Source organism: Rattus norvegicus, chromosome 5 (assembly GCF_036323735.1).
Source record: "Rattus norvegicus strain BN/NHsdMcwi chromosome 5, GRCr8, whole genome shotgun sequence".
In the NCBI taxonomy this organism is placed as follows: Eukaryota; Metazoa; Chordata; class Mammalia; order Rodentia; family Muridae; genus Rattus; species Rattus norvegicus.
This window is the reverse complement of record NC_086023.1, coordinates 134382168-134405115: the sequence shown is the minus strand read 5'-3', so window position 1 is coordinate 134405115 and position 22948 is coordinate 134382168. Positions and strand designations below refer to the sequence as shown.

Below are 22948 nucleotides of genomic sequence, written 5' to 3'. Positions count from 1 at the left end.
TGGCTTACAGGTTCAGAGATTCAGTCCGTTATCTTCAAGGCAGGAGCATGGCAGCTTCCAGGCAGGCATGGTGCAGGCAGAGCTGAGGGCTCTACATCTTCGTCTGAAGGCTGCTAGAAGACTATTTCTAGACAGCTAGGAGGAGGGTCTCAAAGCCCACCCCTACAGTGACACACTTCCTCTAAAAGGCCACACCTACTCTATCAAGGCCACACCTCCTAGTAGTGCCACTCCCCAGACAAGCATATTCAAACTACTATAGCAATGTACGGGCCCATGGCAGGCAACCATGAGATCATGGTTACAATGGCTGTGTCATGGCCAAAAGACAGTATTTCATGATCAGCTCTCCACCGTCCATCTCATCTTTCTGCTCCATCTTCCTCCATGTCCTCTGAACCTGAGATGATCTGATGAACTTCCTGTCTGGGGCTGAGCACTCAGCCATCACTGATTCTCAGTACTTGTGAGTGCCATTCACTCACTGTCAGAGGGGAGCCATTTGACTAAGGCTGAGAGGAGCACTTGTTGTTGGTCATTTTTTTTTTTTAACAAAGAGAGCTTTTTATTAACTTGAGTGTTTCTTATTTACATTTCGAGTGTTATTCCCTTTCCCCGGTTTCCAGGCAAACATCCCCCTAATCCCTCCCCTCCCCTTCTTTATGGGTGTTCCCCTCCCCACCCTCCCCCCATTACTGCCCTCCCCCCAACACTCACGTTCACTGGGGGTTCAGTCTTAGCAGGACCAAGGGCTTCCCCTTCCACTGGTGATCTTACTAGAATATTCATTGCTACCTATGAGGTCAGAGTCCAGGGTCAGTCCATGTATAGTCTTTAGGTAGTGGCTTAGTCCCTGGAAGCTCTGGTTGATTGGCATTGTTGTTCATAAGGGGTATCGAGCTCCTTCAAGCTCTTCGAGTTCTTTCTCTGATTCCTTCAACAGGGGTCCCGTTCTCAGTTCAGTGGTTTGCTGCTGGCATTCGCCCCTGTATTTGCTGTATTCTGGCTGTGTCTCTCAGGAGCGATATACATCCGGCTCCTGTTGGCCTGCACTTTTTTGCTGCATTCATCTTGTCTAATTGGATGGCTGTATATGTATGGGCCACATGTGGGGCAGGCTCTGAATGGTGTTCCTTCTGTGTCTGTTTTAATCTTTGCTTCTCTATTCCCTGCCAAGGGTATTCTTGTTCCCCTTTTAAAGAAGGAGTGAAGCATTCACATTTTGATCATCTGTCTTGAGTTTCATTTGTTCTAGGCATCTAGGGTAATTCAAGCATTTGGGCTAATAGCCACTTATCAGTGAGTGCATACCATGTATGTCTTTCTGTGTTTGGGTTAGCTCACTCAGGATGATATTTTCCAGTTCCAGCCATTTGCCTACGAATTTCATAAACTCGTTGTTTTTGATAGCTGAGTAATATTCCATTGTGTAGATGTACCACATTTTCTGTATCCATTCCTCTGTTGAAGGGCATCTGGGTTCTTTCCAGCTTCTGGCTATTATAAATAAGGCTGCAATGAACATAGTGGAGCACATGTCTTTTTTATATGTTGGGGCATCTTTTGGGTATATGCCCAAGAGAGGTATAGCTGGATCCTCAGGCAGTTCAATGTCCAATTTTCTGAGGATCCTCCAGACTGATTTCCAGAATGGTTGTACCAGTTTGCAATCCCACCAACAATGGAGGAGTGTTCCTCTTTCTCCACATCCTCGCCAGCATCTGTTGTCCCCTGAGTTTTTGATCTTAGCTATTCTCACTGGTGTGAGGTGAAATCTCAGGGTTGTTTTGATTTGCATTTCCCTTATGACTAAAGATGTTGTACATTTCTTTAGGTGTTTCTCCGCCATTCGGCATTCCTCAGCTGTGAATTCTTTGTTTAGCTCTGAGCCCCATTTTTTAATAGGGTTATTTGTTTCCCTGTGGTCTAACTTCTTGAGTTCTTTGTATATTTTGGATATAAGGCCTCTATCTGTTGTAGGATTGGTAAAGATCTTTTCCCAATCTGTTGGTTGCCGTTTTGTCCTAACCACAGTGTCCTTTGCCTTACAGAAGCTTTGCAGTTTTATGAGATCCCATTTGTCAATTCTTGATCTTAGAGCATAAGCCATTGGTGTTTTGTTCAGGAAATTTTTTCCAGTGCCCATGTGTTCCAGATGCTTCCCTAGTTTTTCTTCTACTAGTTTGAGTGTGTCTGCTTTGATGTGGAGGTCCTTGATCCACTTGGACTTAAGCTTTGTACAGGGTGATAAGCATGGATCGATCTGCATTCTTCTACATGTTGACCTCCAGTTGAACCAGCACCATTTGCTGAAAATGCTATCTTTTTTCCATTGGATGGTTTTGGCTCCTTTGTCAAAAATCAAGTGACTATAGGTGTGTGGGTTCATTTCTGGGTCTTCAATTCTATTCCATTGGTCTATCTGTCTGTCTCTGTACCAATATCATGCAGTTTTTATCACTATTGCTCTGTAATACTGCTTGAGTTCAGGGATAGTGATTCCCCCTGAAGTCCTTTTATTGTTGAGGATAGCTTTAGCTATCCTGGGTTTTTTGTTATTCCAGATGAATTTGCAAATTGTTCTGTCTAACTCTTTGAAGAATTGGATTGGTATTTTGATGGGGATTGCATTGAATCTGTAGATCGCTTTTGGTAAAATGGCCATTTTTACTATATTAATCCTGCCAATCCATGAGCATGGGAGATCTTTCCATCTTCTGAGGTCTTCTTCAATTTCCTTCTTCAGTGTCTTGAAGTTCTTATTGTACAGATCTTTTACTTGCTTTGTTAAAGTCACTCCGAGGTACTTTATATTATTTGGGTCTATTATGAAGGGTGTCGTTTCCCTAATTTCTTTCTCGGCTTGTTTCTCTTTTGTATAGAGGAAGGCAACTGATTTATTTGAGTTAATTTTATACCCAGCCACTTTGCTGAAGTTGTTTATCAGCTTTAGTAGTTCTCTGGTGGAACTTTTGGGATCACTTAAATATACTATCATATCGTCTGCAAATAGTGATATTTTGACATCTTCTTTTCCGATCTGTATCCCCTTGACCTCCTTTTGGTGTCTGATTGCTCTGGCTAGAACTTCAAGAACTATATTGAATAAGTAGGGAGAGAGTGGGCAGCCTTGTCTAGTCCCTGATTTTAGTGGGATTGCTTCAAGTTTCTCTCCATTTAGTTTAATGTTAGCAACTGGTTTGCTGTATATGGCTTTTACCATGTTCAGGTATGGGCCTTGAATTCCTATTCTTTCCAGGACTTTTATCATGAAGGGGTGTTGAATTTTGTCAAATGCTTTCTCAGCATCTAATGAAATGATCATGTGGTTTTGTTCTTTCAGTTTGTTTATATAATGGATCACGTTGATGGTTTTCCGTATATTAAACCATCCCTGCATGCTTGGGATGAAGCCTACTTGATCATGGTGGATGATTTGATGTGCTCTTGGATTCGGTTTGCCAGAATTTTGTTGAGTATTTTTGCGTCGATATTCATAAGGGAAATTGGTCTGAAGTTCTCTTTCTTTGTTGTGTCTTTGTGTGGTTTAGGTATAAGAGTAATTGTGGCTTCGTAGAAGGTATTCGGTAGTGCTCCATCTGTTTCAATTTTGTGGAATAGTTTGGATAATATTGGTATGAGGTCTTCTATGAAGGTTTGATAGAATTCTGCACTAAACCCGTCTGGACCTGGGCTCTTTTTGGTTGGGAGACCTTTAATGACTGCTTCTATTTCCTTAGGAGTTATGGGGTTGTTTAACTGGTTTATCTGTTCCTGATTTAACTTTGGTACCTGGTATCTGTCTAGGAAATTGTCCATTTCCTGAAGATTTTCAAGTTTTGTTGAATATAGGTTTTTATAGTAAGATCTGATGATTTTTTGAATTTCCTCTGAATCTGTTGTTATGTCTCCCTTTTCATTTCTGATTTTGTTAATTTGGACACACTCTCTGTGTCCTCTCGTTAGTCTGGCTAAGGGTTTATCTATCTTGTTGATTTTCTCAAAGAACCAACTTTTGGTTCTGTTGATTCTTTCTATGGTCCTTTTTGTTTCTACTTGGTTGATTTCAGCTCTGAGTTTGATTATTTTTTGCCTTCTACTCCTCCTGGGTGTATTTGCTTCTTTTTGTTCTAGAGCTTTTAGGTGTGCTGTCAAACTGCTGACATATGCTCTTTCCTGTTTCTTTCTGCAGGCACTCAGCGGTATGAGTTTTCCTCTTAGCACAGCTTTCATTGTGTCCCATAAGTTTGGGTATGTTGTACCTTCATTTTCATTAAATTCTAAAAAGTTTTTAATTTCTTTCTTTATTTCTTCCTTGACTAGGTTATCATTGAGTAGAGCATTGTTCAATTTCCAAGTATATGTGGACATTCTTCCTTGATTGTTATTGAAGACCAGTTTTAGGCCGTGGTGGTCCGATAGCACGCATGGGATTATTTCTATCTTTCTGTACCTGTTGAGGCCCGTTTTTTGACCAATTATACGGTCAATTTTGGAGAAAGTACCATGAGGAGCTGAGAAGAAGGTATATCCCTTTGCTTTAGGATAGAATGTTCTATAAATATCCGTTAGGTCCATTTGGCTCATGACTTCTCTTAGTCTGTCTACATCTCTGTTTAATTTCTGTTTCCATGATCTGTCCATTGATGAGAGTGGGGTGTTGAAATCTCCCACTATTATTGTGTGAGGTGCAATGTGTGTTTTGAGCTTTAGTAAGGTTTCTTTTACATATGTAGGTGCCCTTGTATTTGGGGCATAGATATTTAGGATTGAGAGTTCATCTTGGTGGATTTTTCCTTTGATGAATATGAAGTGTCCTTCTTTATCTTTTTTGATGACTTTTAGTTGGAAATTGATTTTATTTGATATTAGAATGGCTACTCCAGCTTGCTTCTTCTGACCATTTGCTTGGAAAGTTGTTTTCCAGCCTTTCACTCTGAGGTAGTGTCTGTCTTTGTCTCTGAGGTGTGTTTCCTGTAGGCAGCAGAATGCAGGGTCCTCGTTGCGTATCCAGTTTGTTAATCTATTTCTTTTTATTGGGGAGTTGAGGCCATTGATGTTGAGAGATATTAAGGAATAGTGTTTATTGCTTCCCGTTATATTCATATTTGGATGTGAGGTTATGTTTGTGTGCTTTCATTCTCTTTGTTTTGTTGCCAAGACGATTAGTTTCTTGCTTCTTCTAGGGTATAGCTTGCCTCCTTATGTTGGGCTTTACCATTTATTATCCTTTGTAGTGCTGGATTTGTAGAAAGATATTGTGTAAATTTGGTTTTGTCATGGAATATCTTGGTGTCTCCATCTATGTTAATTGAGAGTTTTGCAGGATACAGTAACCTGGGCTGGCATTTGTGTTCTCTTAGGGTCTGTATGACATCAGTCCAGGATATTCTGGCCTTCATAGTTTCTGGCGAGAAGTCTGGTGTGATTCTGATAGGTCTGCCTTTATATGTTACTTGACCTTTTTCCCTTACTGCTTTTAATATTCTTTCTTTATTTTGTGCATTTGGTGTTTTGACTATTATGTGACGGGAGGTGTTTCTTTTCTGGTCCAATCTATTTGGAGTTCTGTAGGCATCTTGTATGCCTATGGGTATCTCTTTTTTTAGGTTAGGGAAGTTTTCTTCTATGATTTTGTTGAAGATATTTACTGGTCCTTTGAGCTGGGAGTCTTCACTCTCTTCTATACCTATTATCCTTAGGTTTGATCTTCTCATTGAGTCCTGGATTTCCTGTATGTTTTGGACCAGTAGCTTTTTCCGCTTTACATTATCTTTGACAGTTGAGTCAATGATTTCTATGGAATCTTCTGCTCCTGAGATTCTCTCTTCCATCTCTTGAATTCTGTTGGTGAGGCTTGTATCTACAGCTCCTTGTCTCTTCTTTTGGTTTTCTATATCCAGGGTTGTTTCCATGTGTTCTTTCTTGATTGCTTCTATTTCCATTTTTAATTCCTTCAACTGTTTGATTGTGTTTTCCTGGAATTCTTTCAGGGATTTTTGCAATTCCTCTCTGTAGGCTTCTACTCGTTTATTAATGTTTTCCTGTGTTTCTCTAAGGGAGTTCATGTCTTTCTTGAAGTCCTCCAGCATCATGATCAAATATGATTTTGAAACTAGATCTTGCTTTTCTGGTGTGTTTGGATATTCCATGTTTGTTTTGGTGGGAGAATTGGGCTCCGATGATGCCATGTAGTCTTGGTTTCTGTTGCTTGGGTTCCTGCGCTTGCCTCTCGCCATCAGATTATCTCTAGTGTTACTTTGTTCTGCTATTTCTGACAGTGTTTAGACTGTCCTATAAGCCTATGTGTCAGGAGTGCTGTAGACCTGTTTTCCTCTCTTTCAGTCAGTTATGGGGACAGAGTGTTCTGCTTTCGGGCGTGTAGTTTTTCCTCTCTACAGGTCTTCAGCTGTTCCTGTGGGCCTGTGTCTTGAGTTCACCAGGCAGCTTTCTTGTAGCAGAAAATTTGGTCTTACCTGTGGTCCCGAGGCTCAAGTTCGCTCGTGGGGTGCTGCCCACGGGCTCTCTGCAGCGGCAGCAACCAGCAAGATCTGTGCCGCCCCTTCCGGGAGCTTCAGTGCACCAGGGTTCCAGATGGCCTTTGGTGTTTTCCTCTGGCGTCCGAGATGTGTGTACAGAGAGCAGTCTCTTCTGGTTTCCCAGGCTTGTCTGCCTCTCTGAAGGTTCAGCTCTCCCTCCCACGGGATTTGGGTGCAGAGAACTGTTTATCTGGTCTGTTTCCTTCAGGTTCCGGCGGTGTCTCAGGCGCAGGGGTCCTGCCGCTCCTGGGCCCTCCCCTACGGGAACCCAGAGGCCTTATACAGTTTCCTCTTGGGCCAGGGATGTGGGCAGGGGTGGGCAGTGTTGGTGTTCTCTTCCGCTTTGCAGCCTCAGGAGTGCCCACCTGATCAGGCGGTGAGGTCTCTTTCCCACAGGGTCTGGGAGCAGAGAGCTGCTGTGGGCCGGGCGCAACAAGTGCTCTTAACTGCTGAGGCATCTTTCAAGACCTACGCCTATTTTTCCCGTTTTTATAATGTATTTTTGCAAACTAATGTAAATAGCAAACCAATTTCATTGTTAAAACAAAAACCAAACCAAACCAAACCAAAAAATCAAAACCTAAAACAACAATCTGATGAAGCAAACTGAGCTGATTTTGTTGGAAAACGTAACTATTATTAATATTTAGGAATTACAATCAATGTACCATCATTACACTTGCTTCCCGTTCCTCCCAGGTCCACCCTCCCACCCTTGTACCCCTCTTCCCTAGACCCCACTGAGTCCAATTTGTGTTACCCATATATACTCACTGGAGCATGGTCAAACTCCCAGTGGCCAGCCCCCTTTAAAGATGCCTGAGTCGCCTTTCCTTTCCCCCTCCCCCCGCCAGAAACCTTCAGCTGTGAAGAGCTACACTTCAACATCATTATTAAAAATTTTAAGGACCTTCTTCAATAGCTTCATGTCTGGATTTTTTTTTTTTTAAGTGGGGGTGGCATTATACAGAATCCCTCAATGTCTCTTTCTCACTTATGAGTCTGCAGTCATTATGATCACTGCAAGAGAAGCTCCCCCGCTTGGAGCAACAGCTCATGGACCTCAACATGGTTTTCAGAGGTAGCAGGGATTATGGAAGTCTTTTGAGGAGACTTTTTTCCCCTTTTCTCCATCTTTATTAATTTGTTTATTTCTTATTTACATTTCAATTGTTATTACCTTTCCCGGTTTCCAAGCAAAAATCCCCCTAACCCCTCCCCCTCCCCTTCTATATGGGTGTTCCCCTCCCCATCCTCCCTCCATTGCCGCCCTCCCCCCAACAACCCCGTTCACTGGGGGTTCAGTCTTGGCAGGACCAAGGGCTTCCCATTCCACTGGTGCCTTTACTAGGCTATTCATTGCTACCTATGCAGTTGGAGCCCAGGGTATAGTCTTTGGGTAGTGGCTTAGTCCCTGGAAGCTCTGGTTGGTTGGCATTGTTGTTAATATGGAATCTTAAGCCCTTCAAGCTCTTTCAGTCCTTTCTCTGATTCCTTCAATGGGTGTCCCGTTCTCAGTTCAGTGGTTTGCTGCTGGCATTCACCTATGTATTTGCCATATTCTGGCTGTGTCTCTCAGGAAAGATCTACATCCGGTTCCTGTCAGCCTGCACTTCTTTGCTTCATCCATCTTATCTGGTTTGGTGGCTGTATATGTATGGGCCACATGTGGGGCATTCTCTGAATGGGCGTTCCTTTAGCCTCTGTTCTAAACTTTGCCTCCCTATTCCCTCCCAAGGGTATTCTTGTTCCTCTTTTAAAGGAGTGAAGCATTTGCATTTTGCTCATCCTTCTTGAGTTTCATGTGTTCTGTGCATCTAGTGTAATTCAAGAATTTGCACTAATAGCCACATATCGATGAGTGCATACCATGTGTATTTTTCTGTGATTGGGTTACCTCACTCAGGATGAAATTTTCCAGTTCCCTCCTATTGGGTTACCTCACTCAGGATGAAATTTTCCAGTTCCCTCCATTTGTCTATGAATTTCATAAAGTCATTGTTTTTGATAGCTGAGTAATATTCCATTGTGTAGATGTACCACATTTTCTGTATCCATTCCTCTGTTGAAGGGCATCTGGGTTCTTTCCAGCTTCTGGCTATTATAAATAAGGCTGCTATGAACATAGTGGAGCATGTGTCTTTGTTATATGTTGCAGCATCTTTTGGGTATATGCCCAAGAGAGGTATAGCTGGGTCCTCAGGTAGTGCAATGTCCAGTTTTCTGAGGAACCTCAGACTGATTTCCAGAATGGTTGTACCAGTCTGCAATCCCACCAACAATGGAGGAATGTTCCTCTTTCTCCACGTCCTCGCCAGCATTTGCTGTCACCTGAGTTTTTGATCTTAGCCATTCTGACTGGTGTGAGGTGGAATCTTAGGGTTGTTTTGATTTACATTTCCCTTATGACTAAAGATGTTGAACATTTCTTTAGATGCTTGAGGAGACTTAACCCAGAAAAAGGACCATTTTTCATCTCTCATGTCTTGCTGCTTAGATTCAGGGCACTAGTGTGGTTGGGCAGGGTGTCTGGGGGCAGGATCCACACCACAGGCTGGACCTGCGGGCCAATTGGCCACTGAATCTTTAGTTCTGTTTCTCTCTAACAATGAAGTCCGCTCTATTCTGCCATCTTTTTTCTTATTCGGGCCTATATTTGAAATTAATGGTGTTATTGAAAATAGGAATACAGGTAGAATCTAAAATAGATATGATACAATGGGCAAACATTCTCAATACTAAAATTCAGGTTCATGGCAATTTTATGAAAAGTTGCAATCATGCAAAAAGCATAGATTGTATTTGCAACAAAGCAGCCTGCCTCTGTGAAAGTATTTTTCTTATCTTTTTTTATATTCTCTTGTAAAATAATCCAGGCTTGATGGTGCACATCTGTAATCCCAGTCCTGGGGAAGACAAAGAACGTAATTAACCTCTGCTGTCTACACACATGAACACACACACACACACACACACACACACACACACATACAGACACAGAGAGAGAGAGAGAAAACATGATCACACCATCCTACACAGAAGGGCAGGGAACACTGGAGAAGCAGGGTGTATGAGTCTATGTCTTCTTTGTCACACTATAGTCTTACGAGGACAAAGCCACCATTGTGGTGTGTATGTGTGTGTGTTACTGGAGCATCTTGGAAGAAGTCTTGTATCCTCTGGAGTTTCAACTCAGGAGAGAACCTGTAGAATAATCGACTTGGTCCAGCTGAGCTGCCTCCCTTCCTGATATCTCCTGCCCTCACCAGCTCCACATCTCTCCACTCCTTTCACACCTTCATGACCAAGGCATTCACCCAAAGCCAGCTGAGACTGGAGGGAGGCTTCCTGAGGAAGAAGAGCTACTGGATAAAGGCAGCAACTTTCTTTCTGGTACCTTCCTTTCCCTGCATTTATAGCCTTAGTCTTTCTCTGACAAGTGACAATTCCAGATTGGCACATGTCCTTTTAGAAGGTCTTTAAAGGGGCCTCCAGTATCCCTGCAGGCCTGAGTCATAGTGGTTTCTTAGCCAAGTGCTACCGGTTAAGGAATACTTTAAGCCTGGTATTTGGGTCAATGGGCATGTTGGGAAATATTTAATAGCTGGTTTCCTAGGGGAGAAAGCCATGGTAAATGTTGCAATTTCTGTGATGCTAATGCTCCCACAACGGTCAATTCCTAGCTGCTAGGGTGATGTCACTGAACTGAAAGTCGAGAAAAGATGCGAAATCTGCCATGAGTTCCAGTTGCAGCCTGTTACAGCACACTGCTGGGCTTATCTCCAAGGCTCTTTCCATGGCAGCTTTGAGAGCTATGCTAAGACAAGTGGATAGACGCTTCAGAGAAGCTCCCTCAGGTCTTCTTCAAACACATTCTTTATCACACTTCCTGGAGGAGCCATGCTGAAATACAAATTCACTATAAAATGTGAAAACTCAACAGATAGCTTATTTTGTTCCCTAACTCTCTGACCTGTGTGAACTGCATTTTCACTGGGATAAAGTGAAGGCTGGATGTGAATTTTCAGAAGTGGGATAAGCCAGTGAAGAAGGGACTTTGGGAGTTCTCGTCATCATATTCTCTTGCTTCTCTGCCTGTGGGTGTGTCTGTTATTCTATTTCCACAGTCTCTGCCAGAAGGGACAACAAAGCCAGGTTGACAACTCACCATTTTCTGAGTCAGGACTTACTGTTGGAGTTCCAAGTCCACCTGTGCCCTGGTTTGGGCCTGTCACCTCTGTACAATGCTCAGTCTTTGCTTTTCCATCCCTACTGAAAATCTGATTCCCACAGAATGACCCTCCTATATGTCCTCACTGTCTCCTTTCTGATTTGGTTGACTGATGGGGCACACCAGTAGGAGGCTGGAAAGTGGAAAAAGAAAGAACTTGGGGCATGGTCCCCTTCGCCAATGTTATGTCTAGCAAATGCAGTCACTACCAGTTTCTGGGAACACTGTTCTTGTTCCTTCATGCAAGAGTGCTGACAGGATTCTTGTTGTTGCTAATGTATGCATGCCTTGCCAGATGATGTTTCGTGCTTTATAACCCCATCTATCCTTCTGAAAGGTGGCTTACATCAAAGACCTTCACCAAAACATTGATGGCAAAGGTGCTCTGTGCTTGCCCAGAATGATACAACTCTATTTTGGAGGGAGAAACAGTAGGCATTCCCTGGCAAGGCGGGTCCTTCAACAGAAAACCCTTGGCTGAGGCATTTCAGTGTAGCTACTGCTTTTCTGGAAACTGAATATTTCTCTACTCATCACTGTCCCTGAGTGGCTCCATCTATCCCAAAGGGATTTGATGATTAATCCTCATCACCCTGAAAGTATATTCTACATTCCTGTCCAATTTGTACAATGCTTTCGGGTGTAGTTTATCTTCCTCTGATCCTTTTGGGGCTAGAACAGTCTCTAAGATCATCTCACAAAAAGGGGACTCAGCATTATAAAACAGGCAAAAATACCATTTCTGTCATGGGTCCACATCAAGGGGACTGTGGAAGCTGTCTCCTGGAAAAGCATATGATCTTATCTGGCAAGCGGATATGAAGACTGAGAACCTATGACCTCTTTAGGTAGTTTAAGTGAGATAGGGCATATAAAGTCCCTTGAACATACAAGATGCTTGTAAAATAGAAAGGCAGTGGTTATGCTAAGGATCACACCAAGAACTGCCCCCTGTTCTCTGCTCCAAGAAACCAAGATGGGATGTTCATGGTCTGTTTTCTAGTAGGTCTAGTTGCTATAAGTTTTGATGGAAGTCAGTCATACTCTATCCTTTGTTGCCTATGAGCTTTGAGGCAGCTGTCCCCACCCTATGGCACTTGGCCAGTTTGAGTTGCTGCTGGCTGTTGGGTGTAGCAAGGAGGTGGGAACTGGCATGGTGCCTGTATCCAGAGTATAAGGCAACCCAGGGGCAGCTGGAGGCAGTTGGTGACTGGGCCCTGCAAGTTTAGCCATGGTCCTCAATTTCCTCTCCCCGAGCCTTTCCCGGCTCGGCTTGTGGGCTTCTGTAGTGATCCTGATGGTAATCGTTCTCAAGCTCTTCAGCCTGCTGCTTCGGAGGCAGAAGCTGGCCAGGGCTATGGACAGTTTCCCAGGGCCCCCCACACACTGGCTTTTTGGTCATGCCCTTGAGGTATGTGGGGATATAGAGGAGTCTAATGCTCTGGAGGCTGGGAAGGGAGGCCATCAATTTGGACAAGAGGGTGAGGGCTGGAGTCATGACTCCTAGTTAGCTTCTCACCTCTGCCTTTCAAGCTGGCTTCAGAAGCAACAGGACATTTCAGAGTTGCCACTTAAGAAGGCCTGAGATACTTTCCCATTATTCTGAGGCACAGAGTGCAAGTCTGTGTGGAGACTTGTTGATGGATCACACCAGGGAGAAGCTAAATCCTCAAAGTGTGACCCAACAACTAGGCAGTCATGAAGTGTCCTGCTCTATGCAGTGTAAAGATTTCAGGTGCCAAGGAGGACATTCAAAGTAAAGACAGAGGAAAGTGCTGTCTTCCAAGGCAATCTAGCATGTCTGAGAGGTTGGTACCCCCAAAGCTGGGAGGTACCCTCTCTCTCTCTCTCCTTTCTGTGGCTGAGGAACTATGGCGTTTCTCTAGGTTCAGATCCTGGTTAGTTCTCCTGTTAAAGCAGCACAGTAGGAGTTCACCTTAGCACCCAGTCTCAGGAATTCCTCTTGTCTTGGGGTTCCAGACTTTCTGAACACAAGGTAGGGGTTTGGAGTCAAGCAGGAGAAACAGATCCTCCACCCACCTCTCCAAGCATCTGGAGACTAACATCTTGGGTTGGAACTAGGAGCCTAGGAGTCTTCTGGAGTGTTTTGAGCTGCAGACAGGTTTGGGAGCCAGGTCTGGATGTCAGGAATGGTGTCTTAAAAGGGGGTATAATTATTTCTGCTTCTTTATTCCTATGTCTGGGGAGTTGACACTGGAAATGAACTACATCTCTAATCTTATTCTTGCCCCTTACAGATAGATAACCTGTAAGTAACCTGTTGGGTATAGCCTATGAACTTACTTGTACCACTGAACACCAGGGCAGGGAGGAGGATGGCTTGGGTGAGAGAAAACAGACACTAGAACTTTTCCTACTCCCAGAAGGGTGGAGGTGCTTCCCCAGGGTCCACTTCTGCTCCGTTCTTTTAGTTTTAGCATTGCTCCATCTTTTCTACTGGTCTGAGGCTTTTGGAGAATGGTGACCTGGTTTGATTTATTCCTAGGCCCTCAGGGTCCAGCACAAAACTAGGGATGGACTGAACATGGCTGAATGAATGAACACAAAAGGCTCTATTGTAGGGAGAGGACCACAGAGGATGGAGAGTGGTGGGGAAGAGAGGTGAGGATGACTTGGGAGGGTCTCTGCCAAATGTGGAAGGGTGAGGTCACATTCTAAAAGGGTACGAGAGGCACTCGAGAAGACCTTTAATCCCTTTCTCTGTGCCCCCTTTGTGCTTACCTGCCTTCTTCAGGGTTGGTGAAGCTGGGGAAGTCCTCAATCAATAGCATATGGCTGATTCTCTCACAACTCCATGCCAGAGCTGGCTGTCCTCCTCTTCCCTGGTGCTCCACCCTATCTTGGAAGTATATAGACAGCCTCAAACACAGCCTAGCTTCAGCTTCTTTATGCCAATATAACGATCAGAAGGGCATTGGCTTGACACCGGGAGGCCATGCCAAGGCTGGAGTGGAGGCTGGTCTTGAGTGCTACAGTAGTGTCCTGGGGAACAATAACAGGCACAGCGTCATTGCATTCCTCCAGGGCTTGGCACCTCCACTGCGGTTGGATTCTCACTTCAACCTGAGAATGGGAAGGGCAGGGTGTGGATTTGTTCCCCTAGTGTGAGAAAAGATGGGGAAGTGGAGGTTCAGAGGGGATAAGGTGTCCACTCAAGGACACATATTGGTTCAGGATTCAAGTCAACACTGGACTAGGGACTCCTGCATTTTAATCCAGAACACAGTGAATCCAAAAAGCAAGCAAACAGATAAACAAACACCCAATCAGTTAACCCAACGGATAAACAAAAAAGCCAAGGAACTGAAAATTGATCCTAGCACACATTGAGGATGGCATGGGAAGGAAAAGAGGAGAGGGGGGAGGACCCTCGGTGGGGAAGGATCAGTGGTAGGGAAGGACCCATCAGCGTGAATTCCCCTCCTTTGGTTTCCAGTTACAATCTGCAGGCCTTGGCATCATCTTCTTCTCATCCTATTCAGATCTCAGAATGTGTCCCTTTGAGGCAGGGCATGTCCTGAGGAGCACAAGGAGTACTTTGAGCTGACATATTTAATCCACATGTGTGTGTGTGTGTGTGTGTGTGTGTGTGTGTGTGTGTGTGGTGTTTAAGTGTGGTGTGTGTAGAGAGTATCAAGTTTCTAGCCCAATCTCTGGCTTTTCCTATTGAGAGCTCTGGCTTCTTCTACTCAGCCAACATTGACTGTGGGCCTTTGCTGTGTCCTGTTTCATAGGTCAATCCTTTGCTGTTGATAATGTGGGAGTCATCATCTTCAGACTGCTGAGGTAGACGAGTATCGATAGGATAAACTATAAGAATGGAGGAAACAGCTGGGGCAGATGGGTGTCAGTTGTGAAATCTCTGTGGTGGGATGCTTGGTGGAAAATACTCTGACGCACTTGTTTCCTTTTTCTCCTTCCCTCCCCAATCCATTCTCCCCACCAAACAAAGATGTCCGAACAACTCCATGGAAGCAGATGGAGAGGGACAGGGACCAGGGTGGAAGGCAAACAGGAGGGGATGCCAGGGTTGCTCCGGAGATGGTGCTTCTTGTTTCTGTGGCTCTGCCTGGAAGGCTCCTGCTCTTTGGCTCTATTTAGGATTTTTTTATTCTTTTAATTAGAATGAAATTATACCACTAACTCCCTTCCTTTATTCCTTTTAAAAAATTAGTTATATCTCTCTGTGTGTGCATGTGTGCTCTCAATTCAATATATATATATATGGTTTCAAGACTGATCATTCTGCATTGGAAACCCAATAAGGGGGTTCAACCCTGGGAGAGTCTTGGTCTCTCAAGAGTCATTAGTTTCCTAGTTCTTTGTCTAAGGGTTGGGCCCTGTGAAAATTTCCCCCTTCCACATTAACATGCCCTTTTCTATTGTCATTATTCTGGTCTTGAATATGCATCCATTTCTAGGAGAGATTTTTTCACAATAGACCCGGTATTCTGTCTCTTATTTAAAATCTTGATAGTGGCTTGGACTCCAAATACTGGGCCCTAGTCATCTTGTATGTGGTAGAAAGAGTACCTAAGGTGTCAGTATGACTGACACTAGACACACAAGGACACCAAGGTATAGTCAGAAGGAGAGCTACTAAGGTGATCTCCACAAGACTTGCCTGAGTGGCCTCAGAGGAAACCGTAGAGACTCATAGGAAGGGTTCCTATTGGGTGGCATTCAGTTCAGGGAGTGGGAGATCTTGTTAAGAATCTGGACAGAAATAGCTGATCTGAAAAGGAGCTAAGGTATTATATTGGAGTACCTGAGCTCCTGTGTCTGGACCTAGCATGTTGGGGGAGAGGAGTCCCTGTCTTCTACACCCAGTTGTTGGTTTTTCTAAACATTCACCTCTGTCTTGTAAGCAGATGAGTGTGTGTGTGTGTGTGTGTGTGTGTGTGTATGTGTGTGTGTGTGCATGTGTGTGTAGTGTGGGGATGTGTACATGTGAGTGCTGGTGCTGTCAGAATCCAGAAGAGGGTGTTAAATTCCTAAGAGTTAGATTACAGGAGGTTATAGGCAACCCCCTGTGGGGGCTGGGAGCTGGGTCTTTCAAAGGAGCTCTTAACTGCTGATCAGTATCTCACTTTTTGAGAGAAGGTCTCTCACTAAACCTGGAGCTCTCCCTTTTGAAAACACTGGCAGGTCAGCAAGTCCTCCCTCCATCTTTCTATCTCACCCTCTGGTCACAGATGCTAACCACCTTGTCTGGCTTTTAAATAGGAGGCTGGAGTTCGAACTCAGGTCTTAATGCCCGGGGAGCAAGTGCTTCTCCCTACTGAGCCATCTCCCCAAGAGATGGATTCTGTCCTCAAGTAGTTCCCAAGAGCACTGTAGCCGAAGCAGACTGGCGAAGCAGGGAGCTCGTTCCTTGGACACTGGCCAACTGATCTTTAGGTCCACTAGGGAATGGCCTGAGCAGATTTGTTGACAGGAAGGAAGCTCAGTCACGATTCCTGGTCTGCCCTGTCACGTGTGATAGTTCTGTTGGCCTTTGAATGCACTGTTACCACCAGAGAAGAGGTCATGGTTCAACCAAACTTCACTGATATCCCTTTCTGATCTGATTCCTGAAGTATAACTTACTCAGACTATTGGACAGCAAGACCTTCCCATTGCTCACTGCTGCCGGGGTTAACACTGGTGCAAATGAGTGGATGGGGGCTTAGGAGCTGGGCTCTATGTCCTATTTTCTTGTTTTCTTCCTTTGTGAGAAAACAAACTGTCCCAGAGCTGTATCCTGGCTTGGGGTGTCTGAGGATAAATCTGAGGCATTTGTTGTATAACAACAGATGTTGTTTGCCAGCAGCCACATGACCCATACAACAACAGCCTTAGCAGTCAGTTTTGAGGGATTGCAGCTGCAAAAGTGGGCCCAGATTCTGAGAGTTGTCCTCATCCTTAGGGGTTCCTGGGGACAATCAGGGATCATAGGAGAAGACTGTCTCTGGGGAGGCCATGACCGTCTGTGACAGAGGCCAAGGTCTCCTGTCTGTGGTTGGGATGCTGCAGAAGGGCACAGGAATGCTTTCCAGAGTTGGGAAAGACAGAGAGCAGAATGTAAGAAACCCCAAGTTGGGGAAATAATCTCCAATTTGAGAGTATCCAATTAAGAGTATTTCATTGAATTAAGTGATTATTTAAGAGTAATTGATCCAAATAAGAGTATCAGAGTTTTCTAATTTTAGGTAGCAACCAAGAGTAGGTTAATGCCTCAGAGCTTCTTGGTACCAAAATTCAGGGGTACAGCATTTCTAAAATTAAAAAAACCCCACAATTACATCAATGTTAGATAAGTATGTTACAAGAATAACCTTGTAACATTTGTTTAGTTATGTAGACGTAACATGGCAATTATTCTGGTTAAAACATCTGGATGGTGGGCAGAGTCCTAGAAATCCCAAATGTGTTGCCAAGACATGCATGGCTATTGGGAGGGGTAGAGTGTTGAGAATTCTCTAAGTGGACACAAAATGGAGTCAGGACAAGATGGTGTTACCTCAGTCACTTCAAGTGCAGACAGAAAGGAAGAGAGACAGGGCAGAAGGGAGAAGTCCAGGGATGCCAGCCGGAAAGGAGGAAGGGGCCCCACAAATGTCCCTTTGATCTATAGGTAAAGGTGATTTTTATCACTTTTGCTCCTGGCCAATGCATGCACAAGGCAACCTTTTGGGCTGAATTCAGGATTCAGAAAGATGATTCTGCAGGGAGATTATAGTAAACTCTGTAGAACACTGGGTCCAGAACTGCGCAGAGCTGTGCAGAGAAGGCACAGCTGGTGGTAGGCTAATCTCCAGGGTCTTAGAGGGGAGTGGCTTGGGTGTGACAAGGATTCCTGAGTTTAGAACAGCAGCTCTGGGACTGGAGAGGGTATTAGAAAAGTACAGGAAACAGGATACGGGAGGATGGAAGGCGGTTCTTCCGGGGGTGGGGAGGGGGGGAGGGCATCTGCCTGGTCAGCACCTTTCCTTCTTTGCTCAGAAACCTGGGTTCTGCTGGGAATACTGGGTTTCTGAGTGGTCCTTGTCTTCTGTTACTGTTTCAGATCCAGAAGTTAGGGAGCCTGGACAAGGTGGTATCCTGGGCCCAACAGTTCCCCCATGCCCACCCACTTTGGTTTGGACAATTCGTTGGTTTCCTGAACATCTATGAGCCCGACTATGCGAAAGCTGTATACAGCCGCGGGGGTAAGGTGCACTGGAAAGAGGGTGGGGTTTCCTGAGATTAGTGGCCCCCGGGACCAAGTTGGGAGAGGTCAGGGCATGTGTCTAAACTCTGGGAAGAGAATGACCACATCTCTACACTGTGGGATTCATCACTATGCCTCATTTGAGAATGCCTTATTTCTTTTTGACTGATGTCCCCTTGTCCTACAGATCCGAAGGCTGCAGATGTGTATGACTTCTTCCTCCAGTGGATCGGTAAGTAGGCATCTCTCATTCTGCGCCACCTTCTCGTTCCCCGGTGCTAAGTGACCAGAATCCTGCCGTGCCACACAGGTCATCCCTCCATTGTCCTAAGCTTAGTGTCTCTGTGGGGAGGTGGGGGAGCAGTAAGAGAGCTCCCGCCTGTCAGGGGATGTAGGAGTTAGACACCTTTCTTCGCTGGCCATTCAGCTTTCCTCCCAAGAAGAGGCAAGGCAATGTACGCACTTGAAGAGTGGCTTCCTAGAGGAGTTAACCCTAGAGTCGACCCTGTAGGATATTATAATGGTGGTGCTTTCCAGAGAAGGGTCTGAGAGAAGGTCTAATAGTCATAGGACTATGGAGGCTGCAAGCTGATGGAGGGGCTGGAATGGAGTGCAGACTCCTATTAGTAGATTAGGCTGGGCAGGGAAGATTGATCTCAGCTCTCAGGGGTAGATTAGGATTGCCTGGACTCCACAGCCTCCATCTCCCCTCCCTTCTCAGGGAAAGGCCTACTAGTTCTGGATGGGCCAAAATGGTTCCAGCACCGCAAGCTGCTCACACCTGGCTTCCATTATGATGTGCTGAAGCCCTATGTGGCCATATTTGCTGAGTCCACACGTATGATGCTGGTGAGTCCTCTTCCCCCCCCCCCCACCCCCCAGGCAGGCTCCTAGAACTGTGGGCTGCAGGACCAGCCCTATACCCATCCCCATTTACCCGGGGTGAGCAAGTGGTGTTCTCTGAGGCCCTGTCCTCATTTGCAGCAATGGTGCCAAAGGCCTGCTTTGCCTCCCCCTCTCTGCTGTATGCTGTGGAGGCAGAATTGGGACTTGTCTCTGCCGGAAGACCTTCCTTTTTCTGGCTACAGCAGTTGGTTCTGGGAAGCTACCTAAGTCCCCTACTGGAGAGTTTGAAGGTTGCCTATATTTCAGAGTATTATAAAACACTTTACATTACCAAATTCATTTACATTTTCACAACTGTTTAGACCTTACCACGGAGAGCAATGTCAGGTCTCACTTAGGGCCTTGGAGCTGGAAGAGTTGGGCAATATCCCTTTTGTTTCTATTTTGTGGAATAACTTGAGTATTGGCATTAACTCTTCTTCAAAAGTCTGGTAGAACTCTTCACTAAAAGCATCAGGCTCTGGACCCTTTGGTTTTGGTTGGTAGACTTTTAGTGACTACTTCTATTTCACTAGGGTTATAGGTCTGCTTAAATTTCTTATTTGATCTCGATTTTAACTTTGGCAAATAGTATGTACCGAGAAAATTGTCCGTGCTTTTTAGATTTTCCAGTCTGGTGGATTACGGATTTTTATAGTATGGCCTCATGATTCTCTGGATTTCCTTGATGTCTGTTGTTATGCCCCCCTTCATCTCTAATATTGTTCGTTTACATACTCTCTCTTTGCCTTTAGTTAATTTGGATAAGGCAACTTTTCAGCCTGCGGGAGTTGAACAATCCTTTCACAGAGGTTGCATATCAGATGTTTTCATTATGATTCATAGCGGTAGAAAGATTACAGTTATGAAGTATCCATGAAATAATTTTATGGTTGGGGTCACCAAATCATGAGGAACTGTATTAAAGGGTCGAAGCATCAGGAAAGTGGAGAACCACTGCAGTAAGTGCTTGTCACCTTACTGATTTTTCCCAAAGAACCAGCTCTGTTTCGTTAATTCTTGTTGTTTTTGTTTATTTGGTTTCATTTTATTGATTTCAATCATGAATTTGACTATTTCTCACCTTTTACTATTTTTGAGTATAATCCTCTGTTTTATCTTAGAACTTTCATGTGTGCTCTTCAGTTACAGTATGAAATCCATTCTTTTTTTTTTTTTTTTGGTTCTTTTTTTTTCGGAGCTGGGGACCGAACTCAGGGCCTTGCGCTTCCTAGGTAAGCGCTCTGCCACTGAGCTAAATCCCCAGCCCCCATTCATTTTTTAAATGTCTGCACTTAGTGCTATGAACTTGCCTCTTAGAACTGCCTTCATTGTGTTCTATAAGTTCAGATGTATTCTATATTCATTTTCCTTCTAGTCAAGATTTTCCCATCTAATTCTAGAATTCACTCAATTCAAGTCTCCAATTTCTATCTTGTCCCATTTTTCATTCAGCAGTGTGTTGTCCAGTTTCTATGAGTTTGTAAGCTTTCTGTTCTTGATATCTACCTTTAGTCTGTGGTGGTCAGATAAGAGGCAGGGTGTTATTTCAACTTTCCTGTATCCGTTGAGATTTCCTTAGTGTCTTGAGTATGTGGTCAATCTTGGAGAATGTTTCATGAAGTGCTGAGAAAAAAATTTTTTTTTTTGTGTGTGTGGGTGAAATGCTTTGGAAACATGTGCTAGGTCCATTTGGCTTATAACTCCAGTCAGCTCTAGCATTCTGTTTAGTTTTTGTTTGAATGACCTGTCTATTAGTGCGAGTGTGGTATTAAAGTCTCCAATTATTGATATGCGAGTGCCGATATATGATTGAAGCTGCACTGTTGCTTTGACAAGCGTCTGTGCCCTTTTTTGAAATGTCCTCATAGCGGATTGTTTTTTCTTTGATGAGTCTGTAGTGTACTTTGCTCTCCCTTCTGATTAGTTTTGCACCAAAGTCTATCTTGCCAGATATTAAAAACTGGCTTGCTTCTGGGGTCCATTTTCTTTTTTCTTTTTTCTTTTTTTGGTTCTTTTTTTCGGAGCTGGGGACCAAACCCAGGGCCTTGCGCTTCCTAGGTACGCGCTCAACCACTGAGCTAAATCCCCAGCCCCCCATTTTCTTAGAATATATTTTTCCATCTTTTTATCTTGAGGTGATGTCTATCCTTAATGTCGAAGTGTGTTTATTGGATGCAATGGAAGGATGACTCCTGTTCTCAAATCCATTCTGCTAGTCTGGGTCTTTTTATTGGGGAATCAAGTCCATTGATTTTGGGAGATATGACTGAACAGTGTTTGACACCAGCTATTTTATTGTTGTTGTTGTTAGTGTGTGTGTGTGTGTGTGTGTGTGTGTGTGTTTCTTCCCCCCTCTTTAGATTTTCTGGTATGGGATTATTTATTTTTTGTGTTCTTTCTGGGTATAATTAACCTCTTTAGATTGGAGTTTCCCTTCTGTGAGGCTGGATTTGTAAATAGAGATTGCTTAAGTTTTGCTGGGTATAGTAGTTGGGCTGGCACCTGTGATCTCTTAGAGTTTGTCAATTATCTATCCAGGTCATTTTGGCTTTTAGAGTCTTCACTAAGATACCCAGTTTTATTCTAATAGGTCTGCCTTTATATATTACTTAGTCTTTTCCACTTGTAGCTGTTAATATTTTTGTTCTGTGCATAAGCATTTTGATTATGTGCTAAGGGAACTTCTTTTCTGGTCAGTCCATTTGATTTCTGCATGCTTTTTGTACCTTTATAAGCATCTTTTTCATGAGGTTAGGGAAATTTTCTTCTATAATTTTGTTGAAAATATTTTCTGTGCCTTTGACCTGGATTTCTTTTCCTTTTTATATTTCTATTACTACTAGATTTGGTCTTTTCATAGTATTCCAGGTTTCCTGAATGTTTTGTGCCAGGAGCTTTTTAGGTGTAACTTTTTTTTTTTTGTTTGGCCTGAGGTATTCATTTCTTCTATTTTGTCTGAAATGACTGAGATTCCTTCTTTTTGTATTCTGTCAGCGAGGCTTGGTTCTGATGTTCCTGTTGGAATTTCAAATTTCCAGATTTCTCATGGTTTGGTTTTTCTTTATTTGTTCTGTTTTTACTTGCAGGACATGAACAGTTCTATTTATTTTCTTCCACTGTTTGTTTGTGTTTTCATGAATTCTTGAAGGGAAATATTAATTTCCTCTTTAAGGCTATTTTAAGGTCTTTGTCTTGTGCTCCAGCCATGTTGAAATTCTCAGGACCTACTGTGATAAGATAGCTAAGCCCTGGGGTCTTGGCTGTTATTGATTTTGTTTTTATGCCAGCGTCTAGGCATCTTAGTTTGGGAAGATTATAATTCTAGGTGATGATACCTGGTCTTATCTTTGTTGCGTGGGCATTTTGGCCCTTGGTTTCTTTTGCCTCTCTGGTTCTTAAGAGGGTGGGTGGCTATGTGTTGCCTAGTGGGGGATTTTTCTCAATCCTGATAAGTATTTTCGCAGGGGACATGTTCCTGGTAAAATGTGTTTCTAGGTATTGGGAGCCGACACTTAGGAAGAGGGGTGAGAGGGTCCACAGGGGAAGAGTATTAGGGTGTGCTAAGTCCCTAGGGAACTGGGGCTGAGAGCCGGGAGAGCCCACAGCAGGGAGTATGCTACACATTTGGGGCTAAGACTTAGGGACCGGATTTGGAGGAGAGAGGGAGAAAGAGAGAGATTTGTACTTAACCTACCTGCTTCCTTGGCCAGCCCCACTCCTTCCTACATTACCTCCTTTCTCTTTCTGGATTCCAGGACAAGTGGGAGAAAAAGGCTAGTGAAAATAAGAGCTTTGACATCTTCTGTGACGTAGGCCACATGGCCCTGGACACCCTCATGAAGTGCACCTTCGGCAAAGGAGACAGCGGCCTAGGCCACAGGTCAGGAGCACCTCTACTTAAGGCTCTCGGATAAGGAAGGTGGAAGGGGTTCCTGGTCTCTGCTTGGAGAGGAGATATGTCCTGCCCTGATTTGTCCAGAGCCCACTCATGGTGGGAGACACTTATGTTAGTGAGGCGTCTTAAGGGGGCAAGAAGAGGAACAGGAGGTATTGCTGATAGGAATTCTTAAAAGAAAG

The 22948-nt window shown here is 44.1% G+C and overlaps 1 protein-coding gene and 1 long non-coding RNA gene across 4 annotated transcripts in view; one reads left to right on the top strand and one right to left on the bottom strand.

Annotated features, from left to right (window-relative positions):
- Cyp4b1 (cytochrome P450, family 4, subfamily b, polypeptide 1) overlaps positions 1-22948 on the top strand; it is a 37829-nt gene that overhangs the window by 8520 nt on the left and 6361 nt on the right. Inside the window, exons 1-5 of one of the 3 annotated variants that reach the window (XR_001837834.3) lie at positions 11958-12181; positions 17840-17981; positions 18171-18215; positions 18705-18832; positions 22627-22751. Coding sequence is in view for 2 of the 3 variants with exons in the window: in NM_016999.2 (NP_058695.2) it covers positions 12002-12181; positions 17840-17981; positions 18171-18215; positions 18705-18832; positions 22627-22751 (620 nt within the window). In the remaining variant the exon portion in view is untranslated. Of the gene's footprint in view, positions 1-11957; positions 12182-17839; positions 17982-18170; positions 18216-18704; positions 18833-22626; positions 22752-22948 lie in introns of those variants that run through there. The other 2 variants (NM_016999.2, XM_039109255.2) reach the window with 2 other exon arrangements.
- LOC134486968 (uncharacterized) lies at positions 8345-14120 on the bottom strand. The gene is made up of 2 exons (XR_010066590.1): positions 13513-14120; positions 8345-9445 (listed from the first exon to the last, which is right to left on the bottom strand). It is a non-coding gene; the product is annotated as an uncharacterized LOC134486968 (long non-coding RNA).